The sequence below is a fragment of the Macaca mulatta genome, chromosome 11 (assembly GCF_049350105.2).
Source record: "Macaca mulatta isolate MMU2019108-1 chromosome 11, T2T-MMU8v2.0, whole genome shotgun sequence".
Lineage (NCBI taxonomy): Eukaryota > Metazoa > Chordata > Mammalia > Primates > Cercopithecidae > Macaca > Macaca mulatta.
The window spans coordinates 46,139,273-46,157,888 of NC_133416.1; the positions used below are offsets into that span (position 1 = coordinate 46,139,273).

At 37.3% G+C, this 18,616-nt stretch overlaps 1 protein-coding gene across 12 annotated transcripts in view; it reads right to left on the reverse strand.

Annotated features, from left to right (window-relative positions):
* Positions 1–1,615: 1,615 nt before the first annotated feature.
* Positions 1,616–18,616, reverse strand: part of KIF21A (kinesin family member 21A) — a 163,269-nt gene continuing 146,268 nt past the window's right edge. For all 12 annotated transcript variants that reach the window (XM_077953857.1, XM_015151439.3, XM_077953853.1 and 9 more), the window contains 3 exons: positions 10,685–10,855; positions 9,208–9,407; positions 1,616–2,917 (listed from right to left, as the gene is read on the reverse strand). In XM_077953857.1, the coding sequence (XP_077809983.1) occupies positions 2,824–2,917; positions 9,208–9,407; positions 10,685–10,855 (465 nt within the window). In that variant the 3' untranslated portion in view covers positions 1,616–2,823. The remainder of the gene's footprint in view (positions 2,918–9,207; positions 9,408–10,684; positions 10,856–18,616) is intronic.

Sequence of the window (18,616 nt, forward strand, 5' to 3'; positions counted from 1 at the left end):
TCTGTAGATTTTATATTTATATGTAATATAAATACAAAATCCCAGCCATTAGCATCTGCACAGTAGTTGGCAAATAAAATCCCCAATAACAAAGCAGAAAAATAACCTATTATGAGGTTGAAAACAGAATTTGAAACCATTTTGAGTTAAGGTATGGGAAACACTTGGGAAAAGTAGCAAATAGCAGCATGAAACAAGTTGTTGGCTTGTTGATTATTTTAATGTAAATTTTTATGAAAGACTCCACGTCACCTGAGAGTTAAATAATAAATGTGAGCCTGTAAGGTAGAGTTGAATTAATATGCAAAATCTTGTAATTATTTCTTGCTAACTTTTAAGATTTGAATTTAAAACCAGAAACATACCTTCTAAAAAAAAAAAAAAAAAAAAAAAAGAGGCTATTCTGTGTGTGGGGGGGAACAAACATATATTTAATACATAGTGTGGAGTAATCCATTTTAAATCTTACAGGCACTATCTCACTGCTTTAATACTTATTTTAACATTTCTGAATGGGATCTTTAGGGGTTAACACGTTTCAATATGTAAATTTTTTAAAGGTGCCTCCTTTACATATGCTTTTGAATTTCTTAAATCAGATCCACACTAGCTGAGCCTCCAGCATTTTAAAAGGTAGAATTAGACACTGAACTTTGTATTTTGCACAACCAAACACAGTGCTCAGGACCTCTCATTGGATTTGCAGTGAAGTTTGGATACCTCTAATAGGTGCTAAAGCACCCTGGACTTTATCCGAGCACTTACCAAGCTATTATGTAAATACTGGTTTTATTATCTCACTCTACTCAGAGGGCAAGTGTCTCTCAGTTTTGTTATTTTTTCACCCCCAATACTTGGCAATGTGTATGCTCACTAAACATCCATTGAATAAGTCAATGATCGAACTAATGAATTATTGAGCAATAGTCCTGCAAAAAAGAAACACTGCAAGAGACTTGAAATTAAAATAGTCTTGAAGTCTCTTTCAGATCTTGGCATGGTACCTTCTTTCAGGGAAGGAGGCAAAATTACAAAGGAGCGGAGTTTTGTCCTTATAGGAAAATATATTCCTTAAAACTTTTTTCAAAAATTATTTTGCTATGAAACTTAGAACATATACACATACATAAAATACGATAGAGAAATATACTTACAGTTTAATATGTATGTAGAAAGTGAATGCTTATGTTTAGGACCCAGGTCAAAAATTACAACATTGCTAGGACCCCAGAAGCACTCTCCCTACCCTCCCAACTCACTTGCTGTGACACCTGCTAGTCACCAGCCACCCCTTCTCTTCTCTAGAAAACAAGGTTACCACTATCTTAATGTTTACAGGATTTTTTTTGTTTTGTTTTATCATGCATGTTCAAATTCCTAAATTACATAGTTGAACTTAATTGCTTTAAATAGTGAGGTTCCACGGTTCATCAAGATTAGGTTACTGTTTAAAATTCTCAAGAATATTTCACATCTAGTAAGCAAAGAAAGGAATGCATACGGATTGCCAGATAACCAAAAACATGCCTTTTCTTCTATCACACAAAGATAAAACAAAGTTTTACAAAGACTGGCCATTCTCTTGAAATTTGGAAAAAGAACAATACAGTAAAAATAATTTCATAGCAACATGTTTATTTAAGCCGTAGCTAAGTTTTCATTTACAAGCAAATATTTTCAGGGGAAAAAAATCATGTAAGACAATATTTTCAAATGTTATACCATCCACATAAAAATTAAACTTGCAGAATTTACAAATTAATATTCTAGGCAGACAGAAATATTATACATCCTTTTGCAAAATCCAATCAACAGCTTTTAAAAATTCATACAGGCACAACACAAGATAGTCTCTCTATACAATCTACCTATTTACATAGCTTTTCCCACCACAGATGATAGTAGTTCTCACCATAGCTACCAAGGTTTGCAAACATAGTGTATTTAAAATATATTTAGCAGCATATAAAAAAATTAGATAAAAGGGAAGGAAATACTACTATTAAATAAAAACAAAATTAAATGGTGATAATAGAAACAACTCCATAGGAAAATAGATCAAAATATATTTCTGTTAGGACATCAACGTTTCCCATCACAGAATATATGCACAGCACTGGAAAAAAAAAAAAAAAAACAAAAAAAAACCAACAATTTAACAGCATTTTAGTCCTGAGCACAGAATATAGTAGAGCTGCAAAACTTTGGTCAATACAAGTAAATGCCAACATTTAACACAAACTGTTTACCCTTCTTTATTAGTAGATTAAGATCAATTCCACCTTATGAAAATTCATCAATAATATTCGCATATCTTATTTTTGTCCATTACATTAAAAGAGCTTTGAAATTTGGGAACTCTCTACAGACTGATAAAAATACCTGACAAGTAAACCACAATTTGACTAACATTTTCAATATGTTTAAATACATAAATCACTTGAATAAACTATATGAATGAGTTAACAGTGGGTTGCATTGTATGCCAGGTGTGTTTTCTGACTGTCACAAAAGCAGATGTCTTGTAATTCAAATAATTTGAAGGTGTGTTTTATAGATAGGCACAAAAATTCAGCTACAATAAAAGTGCGAATAAAGCAATATATCAATTGTAGGATATATATCTATTGGTTGATCTTAAAACTAAGCACACAAGATAGTACACAATTTTATTAGAATATAATTTATAGTCAGCAGTTGAATTCAGATATATTTTCCAGTTAATCCCATTCATACGCTTTGCCTAATAAGTGCAGGAAATTTTCCATAAAGAATACAGAGTATTATCACAGCATTCAGTTTACAACTTATCTTCACTCATGTTTAATTACTGGCAGTATCTTCCCCCAGATCTCCTGTGTCAGAGATCTGACCATCTTGCAAATTGCGAGCCTTCCAAATTCTCACAGTTCGATCACTACAAAAAAATAAATAACATGGATATATGAACAAATGCAGAAAGATAAAGAAATAGCTCTTATAATTACTTATCATGGAAATATTTTCTACATAGGTCTTCAAGAAATGCAAGTACAAATATGCATTGTCTCATTTATATAGCAAATAATGATAACAGCTTATATTATCAAGGACTTACTATGAACCAGGCATTGTTACCAGGTGCCCTTTACCTATGTTAACATACATTTAATTCCCTTTAATTACCATTAGCAATAGCTACTGCTATAATCCCCTTTTTATTGAAGAGCTAATTGAGGCCCAGAACACAAGTAAGTGACACAGCTGAGATGTGAATCCAGGCAGTCTGGCTCCAGAGCCTTATCTCTTTAACACTGGATCTGCACTCATTATTTCAAAGAACAGCATGTGATCTGACATAGTGTCAGAAGTCTTCAGGCAAAACAGCCTGCAGGTCACAGTGAGGCTTCTAGGCAGGGAGAAAGCAGGGGCAGGATTTCTAGGGAGTTAGTGAATATGGCAAAGTCACGAAGAAATATCTTTAGGTAAACTCAGCAAACAAGCCTACAGAAAAAGCAACAGGCTATTGAGAAGTGAACTAATACTCCACCTGGCACAGAATGTAGAAGATTAAATGGAATTCTGATGCCCTGTAAATATACACAGTTATTATTAATTGAAATTTAAATTTTTTATAAAAAGTATTTCTGAGAAAACATGTTTCTGTTGCCCTCACAGGTGAATACTGTCATTAGACAATCACATTTCTTAACATATCTCTCATGGCTTACAGAAATGTTTCTTTTTCCAATTTCCTGATTAACCCAAAGTAAAAATAATAATAATAAGAGTTTCAATGGAATTTAATAGTTTAAATGCACTTCAGAGATTATGTATTCCATCCCAAGGGAAAAAGGTTTAGTGGAGTGCCAATGTAACACAGCAAAGGTTTTCTAGAACCCGGGCTTTCTAGATTTTAATCAGTTATCTTCTCACCATCCCACACAGCACACATACATTGATAACAGCAATGGAATATTTTCATTTATCCACCCATTCAAGCATTGCATTTATTCATTTAACCATTTACTCAACAAATGTTTACTGAGAACCTGCTACATTCCAAGTATGCTTGGGATATTCTTTCCTTCCTTCCTTCCTTCCTTCCTTCCTTCCTTCCTTCCTTCCTTCCTTCTTCTTTTTCTCCTTCCTTCCTTCCTTCCTTCCTTCCTTCCTTCCTTCCTTCCTTCCTTCCTTCCTTCCTTCCTTCCTTCCTTCCTTCCTTTCTCTCTCTCTCTTTCTTTCTTTTTCTTGACAAAATCTCACTCTGTTGCCAGGTTGGAATGCAGTGGCACGATCTCAGCTCCTCTGCGCAACCTCTGCCCCCTGGGTTCAAGCGATTCTCCTGCCTCAGCCTCCTGAGCAGCTGGGACTATAGGCATATGCCACTATGCCTAGCTAATTTTTTTGCATTTTTAGTACAGACGGGGTTTCACCATGTTGGCCAGTCTTGATCTCTTGACCTCATGATCCACCTGCCTCAGCCTCCCAAAAGTGCTGGGATTACAGGCATGAGCAACTGCACCCACCCTGGGATATGACTTTTTTTTTTTTAAAGCATTCTAAGTGCTTGGGATGTGCCTTTTTTTTTTTTTTTTTTTTAAACAGAGTCTTGTTCTGTCACCTAGGCTGGAGTGCAGTGACTCGATCTCTGCTCACTGCAAGCTCTGCCTCCCGGGTTCACACCATTCTCCAGCCTCAGCCTCTCGAGTAACTGGGACTACAGGTGCCTGCCACCACGCCCAGCTAATTTTTTTGTATTTTTAGCAGAGACGTGTTAGCCAGGATGGTCTCGATCTCCTGACCTCGTGATCCGCCCGCCTCGCCCTCCCAAAGTGCTGGGATTAGAGGCGTGAACCACTGCGCCTTGCCAGGATATGCTGCTTTAAAAAAACAAAAATAAAATTTAAAAGCTCAAACCTTTTGCCTTTGTAGATCATGTATTCTAGCAAAAGGAGACAGACAATAAACCATAATAAATGATTAAACTATAGAGTATATTAGAAGGTGATTAGTGCCACAGGGGTAAAAAAAAAGGAGAGAACAGCCAAGGGGACCAGGAGTGCTAGGCGATAGGAGAGATTACAATTTTAAATAAAATGGCCAGGATACTTTTACGGAGGAAGAAAGACTTGCAGGGTCAGGACATTTGAGAGAAAAACATTCCAGGCCAAAAGAGCAGCTGGGGCAAATGCCCTCAGGCAGGAGTGGCTTTGGAATGTTCAAGGACCAGCAAAGAGGTTATTGGGGTTGCAAGAAAAGGATAAGCCAGAGGGTACCAGATGATATGGCAAGGGTGAAAACAGATGTTCAGAGGGCAAGATCAAGTATGGACTCAACTCTAAGTGAAATGGAGGACGACTGTAGGGTTTTGAATAGAGAAGGAATATGATCTAACTTATGCTTTTAAAGGATCATTCTAGATTTTGTGTTGAGTGTAGACTACATATGAGCAAAGGACTTTATTTAGAAGGCTATTATAGTAATCTAAGAGCTGATGGTGATTAAGTCTGGTGAAGAAGTAGAGGATGTGGTAAGAAGTGGTTAGATTCTAGACATAATTTAAAGGTAGAACTAACAGGACTTGGTGATGGATTAGATACGAAGTACAAAAGAAGGGAAGGAATGAAAGGTTCTGTCCTGAGCACAGAAATGTCAGGGAAGCCATCAACTGTGATGGAGAAGGTTGTAGAATGAGTAGTTTCTTGAAAAGGTTAGGAGTTCAATTTTGGATATGTTAAGTTTGAGATGATTAAATTTCCACTACTAGCCATGGTTAACCCCCCTATTGTAAACAAAGAGAAAACTTGACAAAATTTATGGAGCAGCTGTTTTCAGACATTGGGCAACAGGCAATGCGAGGCTGTGATCCTGGAGAAAAGGGAAACAAAGAAGATACTGTGTGATAGCCCCGGCTGTCTGCCTGGAAGCATTTTGCATACCACAGCAAAGGGAGAGGAAACCCAAGCAGAGAATCACAGGAGCACTTAGTTGAAGAGACAGAAAACAAAATCCAGGAAGTAGAGAAGAGGAGAGATCTATGCAGAGAAAGAACTCTACAAATCTACATGGGGTCTCCTAAAGTCTTTGACTGAATGTTAAGTTGCACATGAGTAGAGTGCAACGATAAGGTCAGACAACAAACAGCTACCAGGGAGCTATATATTGAAAACCTCCCAGAGTTCATAGAGGGCTATGAGATGTTCAATTTCTGACCAGGTATAGTAGAGAGATACCACTGAACACCTGGTACCTTCAGTAGAATTGCAGGAAGAGTTAAACTTTCATAGGACAGCCAACTAACCCCAGAGTAATGGCTACTCTAGACCTACCTAACAAAGGTTAAAAACAAGTGTTAAAAACTTAAAACTGAACCACAAGTAATCCAATTGCCTGATAAACAAAGCCTGATACTCCTTAAAGGAATACAAAGTACGACAAAATTGAGATACTCAAAATATTACAATGTCTAACATTTAATAAAATATTACTTGACATGAAAAGCAGCAGAAGACAATGACACCAATAATTAAGAGAAAAATCAATGATATCAGATCCATAAATGACAGGTATGATGAAATTATCTATGTAAGTTATAAAGTGCCTCAGTTTTCCTACTTGTAAAATAGAGATTATAATAATAATACTTAACTTCTAGAGTTATTCTAAGGACTAAATGAGTTAATGTCTGCAAAGCACTTAGAACAATGCCTCGCACATAGTAAGCACTATATAAATATTTGTTAAATAACAAATAAGTAGAACTAATTTTTTAAAAGTCCTTCTGATTTTCTTGGTTATTTTCCCGTGATTTTGAAAACATGTAGTAGACATATTTGCATGTGATATACACTGAGTAAGCTGAGAAAAAGTTTAGCTCTTCATCTGCACAGCAAAAGAAACTATCAATAGAGTAAACAGAGAACTTACAGAATGGGAGACAATATTTGCAAACTATGAATCTGACAAAGATCTAATATCCAGCATCTTAAGAACTTAAACAAATTTACAAGGAAAAAAACAATCAACCCATTTAAAAGTGGGAAAGGGACATGAACAGACCCTTTTCTAAGGAATACATAGATGCTGCTAACTAGAATATGAAAAAAAGCTCAACATTATTAGAGAAATGCAAATCAAAACCACAATGATACACCATCTCACACCAGTCAAAAATGCTACTATTAAAAAGTCAAAAATAACAGATGTCGACAAGGTTGTGGAAAAAGGGAACACTTATATACTGGTTAGTGGGCGTATAAATCAGTTCAACCATTGTGGAAAGCAGTGTGGCAATTCCTGAAAGAGCTAAAAACAGAACTACAACTTGACTCAGCAATCTCATTACTGGGTGTATACCAGAGAAATATAAATCATTCTACCATAAAGATACATGTACACAAATGTTCATAACAGCACTATTCACAATAGCAAAGACATGGAATCAACCTAAACGCCCATCAATGACAGATTGGATAAAGAAAATGTGGTACATATATACCATAGAATACTATGCAGCCATAAAAATAAATGAGATCACATATTTTGTGGGTACATGGATGGAGCTGGAGACCATTATCCTTAGCAAACAAATGAAGAAACAGAGAACCAAATATCACATGTTCTCTCTTATAAATGGAAGCTAAATGATGAGAACTCATAGACACAAAAAAGGCAACAACAGACACTGGGGCCTACTTGAGGGTGGAGGGTGGCAGGAGGGAGAGGAGTAGAAAAAAATAACTATTGGGTACTGGGCTTAGCACATGGGTGATGAAATAATCTGAACCACAAACACTGGTGACACAAGTTTACCCATATAAAAAAACCTGCACATGTACCCCTGAACCTAAAATAAAGTTTAAAAAAAAAAAAGTTTAGCTCTTCAAAACTGAGACCATATCCTGGAAGATAAGTAAGTATAATTATATTACATGCTGATCCCCAGGCCTCACTGATACACAATAGTAAGTTTTGTATTGGGTGTCCCACAGTCAATGTGAGATACAGCCGGTAAATTTTCAAGGACACAACAAGTTTCCAAGGAAGTAAGCAAAAGTGGTGACTTTTCAGAAAGTAATGCATCTTGGAAATAGCATCGATGAAGCATCAAAGGTAAGAACTTTAGAAAAACAAAATAAATCGGCTCTGATGCACCTTCAAGATGAAAGTAAATCTAAATGAAAAGAGAAATTCAATGGAAACTGCACAAATCCAAAGAAATGACACAGAAATAAAGTCTTCAAAATAAAATCAGGGTATTCATGCATTTGGGACACCTTGAATAAAGTCAGTGCTCAAATTAAATAGATATAAATGGTACACAAACAAAATTGGGAGGTGTTTTAGATAGATATTCACAAGAAATTACATTTTATTTGAATGAGACCTATACTTCACATTATATAATACATACACTTTTCCTTTTCAAAGTACATATATGTGTACTATATATAATGTCATTTATATATATAAACTGTCATTTTACGGTCACAACATCTTTCTACCTCCTTCAAGTATCTTAAATGTCACTTTTTCCATGAGGCCTTCACTGACCACCCTATTTTGTAACCCTGCCCTAGGAAAATCCCATCCCCTTTCTCTCTTTTATTTTTCACCATTGCACTTGTCACCATCTAACACATTCTACTTAATGTATTTTCCATTTCTTCTCATAAGAATATAGACTGGGTTTGGAATCTGTTTTGCTCACTGCTCTGTTTCCAGGAGTCTGGAACAATTCCCAGCACTTAGGAGATTCACTGTGAATGAACAAATGAGTCAATCAATCCAGTCATCCACAAGTGGGTGGAAGCAGATGTTATTACTACATACTTATACTTTAAAGGGAGGAGGAAGCAGAGAGAGTTTTTAAATAATTTGTTCCAAATATGAAGAATGGCAAATTTGTTGCCTTTCTGAAAATAAAAATCTTTAGAAATTAGTCATTATTTTCTAAAAGTCAAAACCATCAAGGAAACATGTGACAGCTCACTTCCTAAAATAAACAGAGTGCTATACAGGAGTAACAGTATTGTCATGTAACCTGGGGTGCCTAAATTCAGTGCCCACAGTGTACATCAGAAAATATAAGTAAGACATCTTAAAACAGACATTAGAATGATTATAAGGATTTTGCATATTCAATGTTTCTAGATATTTACAACATATGTATTAAATCCGAACAAAAGCAACCAATATAGAGAAAAATCATATAAGAAAACTTACTCAGCTGCAGTAAAAATGTGGGTGGAATTAACACATATGGCATTGATAGGACTATCATGACCTTTCATCTCTCCAACTGGCATAAAAGTATCCATGTTCCAGACTTTCAAAATGCCCCCTCTGCAGCCACTGAGCAAAACTGGGTGGTCTGGCACTACTCCCAGGGCACAGACCCAATCCTTATGTGCATTTGGAACTTGCTAAAAGAAAAAAAATGAAATCAGTAGCTTAAGGAGAGCTTCCAAACTGACATTTTCACATGAAAATAAACTGAAAAACATTTTATTGCAAAACTTAATATTCAGAATTGCCTGAATAAAGTTTACTTTCTATGCAATCACTCTTAGTGATTTAAAGAAATAAATGGGTAATTTGCTTCCCAACTTGCCTCACTAATTTTCATCATTGTTATCAGCATTTAAGGGCTATAATCTACAGAATGTAAAAGATCCTGAAAGTATATAGAATTTTCGAGCATCATATCCTCTTCATGGGCAGTAAATATCTTACCTTTCTCCAAAATGTATTAAATAAAGCAAGTTTGAAAACTGCAACCTGATATGTGGATTATAAGGACTGGCTCATAATATCACTAGTTTAAACTTTCAATAGAGAATATAGAGGCCTGAAGATTTCTGCAGAAGACCAAAGGTAATCTATATATTTTATGATGAGTAAACAATAATTACAAGATTAGACTATATGACTACACTTCATGCATAAATGTATTTATATGCAAAATATAAAATTATAATCATGACTGTATGTTTATTTTTAAAAAGCTTTTTAATGTAACACTGTATATGCATCTATTGCCAAGTTTTTCCTATTAATATTTATGTTTGTTTGTTTGGTTTTCATCTGCTGATTACAAGCAGGAAAGTGGAAGCAACTACTACATATACATACCCACATATACGTATATATAAGGAAAAACTTGAAATTGAAAAGAATTTAATCTGTTAACTACTTTCTTTTCCAGGGAATTAGGAAAAGACACCAATATTTGAATTTATTCAACCCAATTATCACTTTGTAGGAAATGAGAGAACCACCACCCTTAGATGCATGAAAATGCTCTTATAGATAAGGAATTATTTATATCACTCTTGACTTTAGCTAAACTTGGAACTCTTTGGAATATGTGTACGTAAAACAAAAGCAAAACAAAATGACAAACTGCAACTGCACTACTCCCAGGCTGATTTTATTTAATAAACACATGCATGGAGCAACCCTAGATCTTTCAACTCTTATCAGCATCTCTTCTCTTATCTAGCAGGTATTATTCAATGTTGAATGTTTCCCTTCTCCCAATGAAGAACTCTGGGGAGGATGAAACATTCTTTAAGAAAAAGGCCTGATTAATATTATCCATAAATGATAAAAATCAACATAGAACCTCTTCAAGTTCTTCTACAGGCTACAGGATCATGTTGAAATGCCCACTCTAAACCATGAAAAGGTTCTGCATTACCTGAAGAAGGTCTTTTTGAGTTAAGTCCCATTTCTTGATTCCATTATCTCTAGACCCGCTAAATAGGTTATCCCCTTGAATGGTTAGTGCTTCTATGCCATCATAATGAGGGGGTTCAAAATTGTGGGTGGGACTCACAGTACCAAGAGCTCCTTCTGTAACATCAAACATCTAGAAAAGTAGAAACAAAGCAGTTATCCTATTTAACTTGCAAACAAACGCAAATATTTGTACAGTCCTAGAGACACATACACATGTATGTTAATCAGATATGACTTGTTTTGTTACCTACTGTTTCTGGTTTGTTAAATTTTTTCTTTTTACTTATTTTATTTATTATTTTGAGATGAGGTCTCACTATGTTTCCCAGGCTGGAGTATAGTGCTTATTCACAGGTGCAATCATACTGCACAGCTGCTTTAACTTCAGGCTCAAGTGATCCTCTTACCTCAACCTCCCAAGTAGCTGGGATTACAGGCATGCATCATGGCCCCAGATCTTAATTATTGTTTTGTTTTGTTATTTGTTGTTATGGAAGTTTTATTAAGTTAATTAAGTTAACCTGACAGGAATGACAACTGAGGATAAACCTGTGCCCTTTTTTTAACACTACTTTCGCTTGCATGTTACATGCTTTGTGTCTGTAGGCTTTTAAGAAAGGAAACCAGGGAGGGCACCCAAGAGGGCTGAATAGGAACAGCTCCAGCCTCCAGCTCCCAGTGTGAGTGACACAGAAGATGGGTGATTCCTGCATTTTCAACTGAGGTACCAGGTTCATCTCACTGGGGCGTGTCGGACAGTTGGTGCTGGTCCGTGGGTGCAGCCCGACCAGCGAGAGCTGAAGCAGGGTGAGGCATCACCTCACCTGGGAAGCACAAGGGGGAAGGGAATTTCTTTTCCTAGCCAAACGAAATTGAGACACACAACACCTGGAAAATCAGGTAACTCCCACCCTAATACTGTGCTTTACCAAGGGTCTTAGCAAATGGCACACCAGGAGATTATATCCCACACCAGGCCCAGAGGGTTCCACGCCCACGGAGCCTCCCTCATTGCTTGCACAGCAGTCTGAGATCTAACTGCAAGGTGGCAGCCAGGCTGGGGGAGGGGCGCTCGCCATTGCTGAGGCTTAAGTAGGTAAACAAAGCCACCTGGAAGCTCCAATTGGGTGGAGCCCACCACAGCTCAAGGAGGCTGGCCTGCCTCTGTAGTCTCCTCCACTGGGGACAGGGCATAGCTAAACAAAAAGCAGCAGAAACCTCAGCAGAAGTAAATACCCCTGTCTGACAGCTTTGAAGAGAGCAGTGGATCTCCCAGCATGGAGGTTGAGATCTGAGAACAGACAGACTGCCTGCTCAAGTGGGTCCCTGACCCCTGAGTAGCCTAACTGAGAGACATCCCCCACTAGGAGCAGATCAACACCTCACATCTCACACGGCAGGGTACACCCCTGAGACGAAGCTTCCAGAGAAAGAATCAGACAGCAACATTCACTATTCAGCAATATTCTATCTTCTGCAGCCTCTGCTGCTGATACCCACGCAAACAGGGTCTGGAGTGGACCTCAAGCAAACTCCAACAGACCTCCAGCTGAGGGTCCTGACTGTTAGAAGGAAAACTGAAAAACAGAAAGGACATCCACACGAAAACCCCATCAGTACGTCACCATCATCAAAAACCAAAGGCAGATAAAGCCACAAAGATGGGGAAAAAGCAGTGTAGAAAAGATGGAAATTCAAAAAATAAGAGCGCATCTACTTCTCCAAAGGAACGCAGCTCATCACCAGCAATGGAACAAAGCGGGAGAGTGAATGACATTGACGAGTTGAGAGAAGAAGGCTTCAGTTGATCAAACTTCTCAGAGCTAAAGGAGGAACTACGTAACCAGTGCAAAGAAACTAAAAACCTTGAAAAAAGAACGGATGAATGAATAACTGGATAATCAATATAGAGAAGACCTTAAAAGAACTGATAGAGATGAAAACCATAACACGAGAATTACGTGACAAATGGACAAGCTTCAATAACCGACTCAATCAACTGGAAGAAAGAGTATCAGCGACTGAAGATCAAATGAATGAAATGAAGCGAGAAGAGAAGACTAAAGAAAAAAGAGGAAAAAGAAATGAACAAAGCCTCCAAGAAATATAGGATTATGTGAAAAGACCAAATCTACATCTGATTGGTGTGCCTGAAAGTGATGGGGAAAATGAAACCAAGTGTGAAAACACTCTGCAGGATATCATCCAGCAGAACTTCCTCAACCTAGTAAGGCAGGCCAACATTCAAATTCAGGAAATACAGAGAATGCCACAAAGATACTCCTCGAGGAGAGCAACTCCAAGACACACAATTGTCAGATTCACCAAAGTTGAAATGAAGGAAAAAATGTTAAGGGCAGCCAGAGAGAAAGGTCGGGTTACCCACAAGGGGAAACCTATCAGACTAACAGCAGATCTCTCAGCAGAAACTCTACAAGCCAGAAGAGAGTGGGGGCCAATATTCAACATTCTTAAAGAAAAGAATTTTCAACCCAGAATTTCATATCCAGCCAAACTAAGTTTCATAAGTGAAGGAGAAATAAAATCCTTTACAGATAAGCAAATGCTTAGAGATTTTGTCACCACCAGGCCTGCCCTACAAGAGACCCTGAAGGAAGCACTAAACATGGAAAGGAACAACAGGTACCAGCCATTGCAAAAACATGTCAAAATGTAAAGTCCATTGATGCTAGGAAGAAACTGCATCAACTAGTGAGCAAAATAACCAGCGAACATCATAACGACAGGATCAAGTTCACATATAACAATATTAACCTTAAATGTGAATGGACTAAATGATCCAAATAAAAGACACAGACTGGCAAACTGGATAAAGAGTCACGACCCATCAGTTGGCTGTATTCAGGAGACCCATCTCACATGCAGAGACACACATAGACTCAAAATAAATGGATGGAGGAAGATCTACCAAGCAAATGGAAAACAAAAAAAAGCAGGGGTTGCAATCCTAGTCTCTGATAAAACAGACTTTAAACCATCAAAGATCAAAAGAGACAAAGAAGGCCATCACATAATGGTAAAGGGATCAATTCATCAGGAAGAGCTAACTATCCTAAATATATATGCACCCAATACAGGAGCACCCAGATTCATCAAGCAAGTCCTTAGAGACTTACAAAGAGACTTAGACTCCCATACAATAATAATGGGAGACTTTAACTTCCCACTGTCAACATTAGACAGATCAATGAGACAGAAAGTTAACAAGGATATCCAGGAATTGAACTCATCTCTGCAGCAAGCAGACCTAATAGACATCTATAGAACTCTCCAACCCAAAGCAACAGAATATACATTCTTCTCAGCACCACATCGCACTTATTCCAAAATTGACCACATAGTTGGAAGTAAAGCACTCCTCAGCAAATGTAAAAGAACAGAAATTATAACAAACTGTCTCTCAGACCACAGTGCAATCAAACTAGAACTCAGGATTAAGAAACTCAATCAAAACCGCTCAACTACATGGAAACTGAACAACCTGCTCCTGAATAACTACTGGGTACATAACAAAATGAAGGCAGAAATAAAGATGTTCTTTGTAACCAATGAGAACAAAGATACAACATACCAGAATCTCTGGGACACATTTAAAGTAGTGAGTAGAGGGAAATTTATAGCACTAAATGCCCACAAGAGAAAGCAGGAAAGATCTAAAATTGACATCCTAACATCACAATTAAAAGAACTAGAGAAGCAAGAGCAAACCCATTCAAAAGCTAGCAGAAGGCAAGAAATAACTAAGATCAGAGCAAAACTGAAGGAGATAGAGACACAAACAACCCTCCAAAAAATCAATGAATCCAGGAGCTGGTTTTTTGAAAAGATCAACAAAATTGATAGACCGCTAGCAAGACTAATAAAGAAGAAAAGAGAGAAGAATCAAATAGACGCAATAAAAAATGATAAAGGGGATATCACCACCGACCCCACAGATATACAAACTGCCATCAGAGAATACTATAAACACCTCTAAACAAATAAACTAGAAAACCTAGAAGAAATGGATAATTTCCAGGACACTTACACTCTCCCAAGACTAAACCAGGAAGAAGTTGAATCCCTGAATGGACGAATAGCAGGCTCTGAAATTGAGGCAATAATTAATAGCCTACTAACCAAAAGAAGTCCAAGACCAGAAGGATTCACAACCGAATTCTACCAGAGGTACAAGGAGGAGTTGGTACCATTCCTTCTGAAACTATTCCAATCAATAAAAAAAGAGGGAATCCTCCCTAACTCATTTTATGAGGCCAACATCACCTGATACCAAAGCTTGACAGAGATACAACAAAAAAAGAGAATTTTAGACCAATATCCCTGATGAACATCGATGCAAAAATCCTCAATAAAATACTGGCAAACCGAATCCAGCAGCACATCAAAAAGCTTATCCACCATAATCAAGTGGGCTTCATCCCTGGGATGCAAGGCTGGTTCAACATAAGCAAATCAATAAACATAATCCAACATATAAACAGAACCAAAGACAAAAACCACAGGATTATCTCAATAGATGCAGAAAAGGCCTTTGACAAAATTCAACAGCCCTTCATGCTAAAAACGCTCAATAAATTCGGTATTGATGGAACGTATCTCAAAATAATAAGAGCCATTTATGACAAACCCATACCCAATATCATACTGAATGGGCAAAAACTGGAAAAATTCCCTTTGAAAACTGGCACAAGACAGGGATGCCCTCTCTCACCACTCCTATTCAACATAGTGTTGGAAGTTCTGGCTAGGGCAATCAGGCAAGAGAAAGAAATAAAGGGTACTCAGATAGGAAAAGAAGAAGTCAAATTGTCCCTCTTTGCAGATGACATGATTGTATATTTAGAAAACCCCATTGTCTCAGCCCAAAATTTCCTTAAGCTGGTAAGAAACTTCAGCAAAGTCTCAGGATACAAAATAAATGTGCAAAAATTACAAGCATTCTTATACACCAGTAACAGACAAACAGAGAGCCAAATCATGAATGAACTCCCATTCACAATAGCTTCAAAGAGAATAAAATACCTAGGAATCCAACTTACAAGGGATGTAAAGAACCCCTTCAAGGAGAACTAAAAACCACTGCTCAGTGAAATAAAAGAGGACACAAAGAAATGGAAGAACATACCACGTTCATGGATAGGAAGAATCAATATTGTGAAAATGGCCATACTGCCCAAGGTAATTTACAGATTCAATGCCATCCCCATTAAGCTTCCAATGACTTTCTTCACAGATTTGGAAAAAACTGCTTTAAAGTTCATAAGGAACCAAAAAAGACCCTGCATTGCCAAGGCAATCCTAAGCCAAAAGAACAAAGCTGGAGGCATCATGCTAACTGACTTCAAACTACACTACAAGGCTACAGTAACCAAAACAGCATGGTACTGGTACCAAAACAGAGATATAGACCAATGGAACAGAACAGAGCCCTCAGAAATAATACCACACATCTACAGCCATCTGATCTTTGATAAATCTGACAAAAACAAGAAATTGGGAAAGGATTCCCTATTTAATAAATGGTGCTGGGAAAAGTGGCTAACCGTAAGTAGAAAGCTGAAACTGGATCCTTTCCTTACTCCTTATATGAAAATTAATTCAAGATGGATTAGAGACTTAAATGTTAGACCTAAAACCATAAAACCCCTAGAAGAAAACCTAGGTAATACCATTCAGGACATAGGCATGGGCAAGGACTTCATGTCTAAAACACCAAAAGCAACAGCAACAAAAGCCAAAATTGACAAATGGGATCTAATTAAACTAAAGAGCTTCTGCACAGCAAAAGAAACTACCATCAGAGTGAACAGGCAACCTACAGAACGGGAGAAAATTTTTGCAGTCTACTCATCTGACAAAGGGCTAATATCCAGAACCTACAAAGAACTCAATCAAATTTACAAGAAAAAACCACCCCATCAAAAAGTGGGCAAAGGATATGAACAGACACTTCTCAAAAGAAGACATTCATACAGCCAACAGACACATGAAAATATGCTTATCATCACTGGCCATGAGAGAAATGCAAATCAAAACCACAATTCGATACCATCTCACACCAGTTAGAATGGCAATCATTAAAAAATCAGGAAACAACAGGTACTGGAGAGAATGTGGAGAAATAGGAACACTTTTACACTGTTGGTGGGATTGTAAACTAGTTCAACCATTGTGGAAAACAGTGTGGCGATTCCTCAAGGATCTAGAACTAGAAATACCATTTGACCCAGCCATCCCATTACTGGGGATATACCCAAAGGATTATAAGTCATGCTGCTATAAAGACACATATACACGTATATTTATTGTGGCACTATTCACAATAGCAAAGACTTGGAATCAACCCAAATGTCCATCAGTGACAGACTGGATTAAGAAAATGTGGCACATATACACCATGGAATACTATGCAGCCATAAAAAAGGATGAGTTCGTGTCCTTTGTAGAGACATAGATGCAGCTGGAAACTGTCATTCTCAGCAAACTATCGCAAGAATAGAAAACCAAATACCGCATGTTCTCACTCATAGGTGGGAATTGAACAATGAGATCACCTGGACACAGGAAGGGGATCATCACACACCGGGTCCTATTGTGGGGAGCGGGTAGGGGGAGGGATAGCATTAGGAGATATACCTAATGTAAATGACGAGTTAACGGGTGCAGCACACCAACATGGCACATGTATACATATGTAACAAACCTGCATGTTGCGCACATGTACCCTAGAACATAAAGAATAATAATAATAAAAAAATGCCCTTGGCGGCTTCTTGGCTTGCACCAAGTCTAATTTAAAAACAGCACAAACATGAAGAGACTGTCTTATATAATGCTCTGAAATGCCTCACACCACCATGAAGAAGTTGTTACAAATGGTACACACAGCTATAAAATACTCCACATATGCCTGCTTGGGACACATAGCTAAGAATATGACTCACTTCAGAGTACAATGGAGGGAGGCAGTTTAGTATTGTTAAACATCTGAATGGAATTTCAAATAGATCTGAGTTCAAGTCCTGGGAAAGTTGCTTAAATGCTTTGGACTTCAGTTTTCTTTTTACAAAATGGGCTCATGGATCCTACCTACCCAATAGTTGCTGGAGATGCTGATAAGCTTAAGTGATGAGATGCATGAAAAGTACTTGGCACATAGTAAATGCTCAATAAATAAAGAATGTTCTCTATGAAAAAAAAAAGAAAGGAAACCATATTTTTTTATGTATAACTGCACAAATGATATGTTTAATAATAAAAATATTACATATAAATCCAGGTGAAATTCAATAAAAAATATGGTTATTATTTAATGACTATTAGGTAACTTTGCAGTCCCGGAGGTCATCTCCAATTCCCCAAAGCTGCTGTTCAAAACCTTTTCACCTTCCTCAGTTGCCCTCATCTCTCTTGGCCCATAATCTTGTGCCTTCCTGAAAAGGCTAGTGTAATAAAAAATAAACTTTTTAGACACTCTTTTCCATTCTAAAGGTTTCTTTTTATCTTTAAACTTCTTCTTACCCTTCCCTTCTTTATCAGAAGCTAAAGTATACTTACTTATCTTCAATGTTCACATCTATGATCTAACTCCCCCTACCACCTTCATCAATTGCCACCACTTCAGTTTTCTCCTCACTCATTCCCTCTCCACTAAGCCCAATTCCTAAGTACATAAATATGTTCATGTCTCTAGGATATAAAATCTTCCTTTCTTAACTATTCTATTTTGAAGTCATTAACCCATTTCTCATATCTTAATCAAAGTTTCTAGAATGAGTACTTACATTCTTCCTACCTCTCTTTCTTACCTTCTTCCTATTGGTTCTCACAGATATTCCCCAAGGCTGAGTTCCCAGTCAACTTCTCTCCA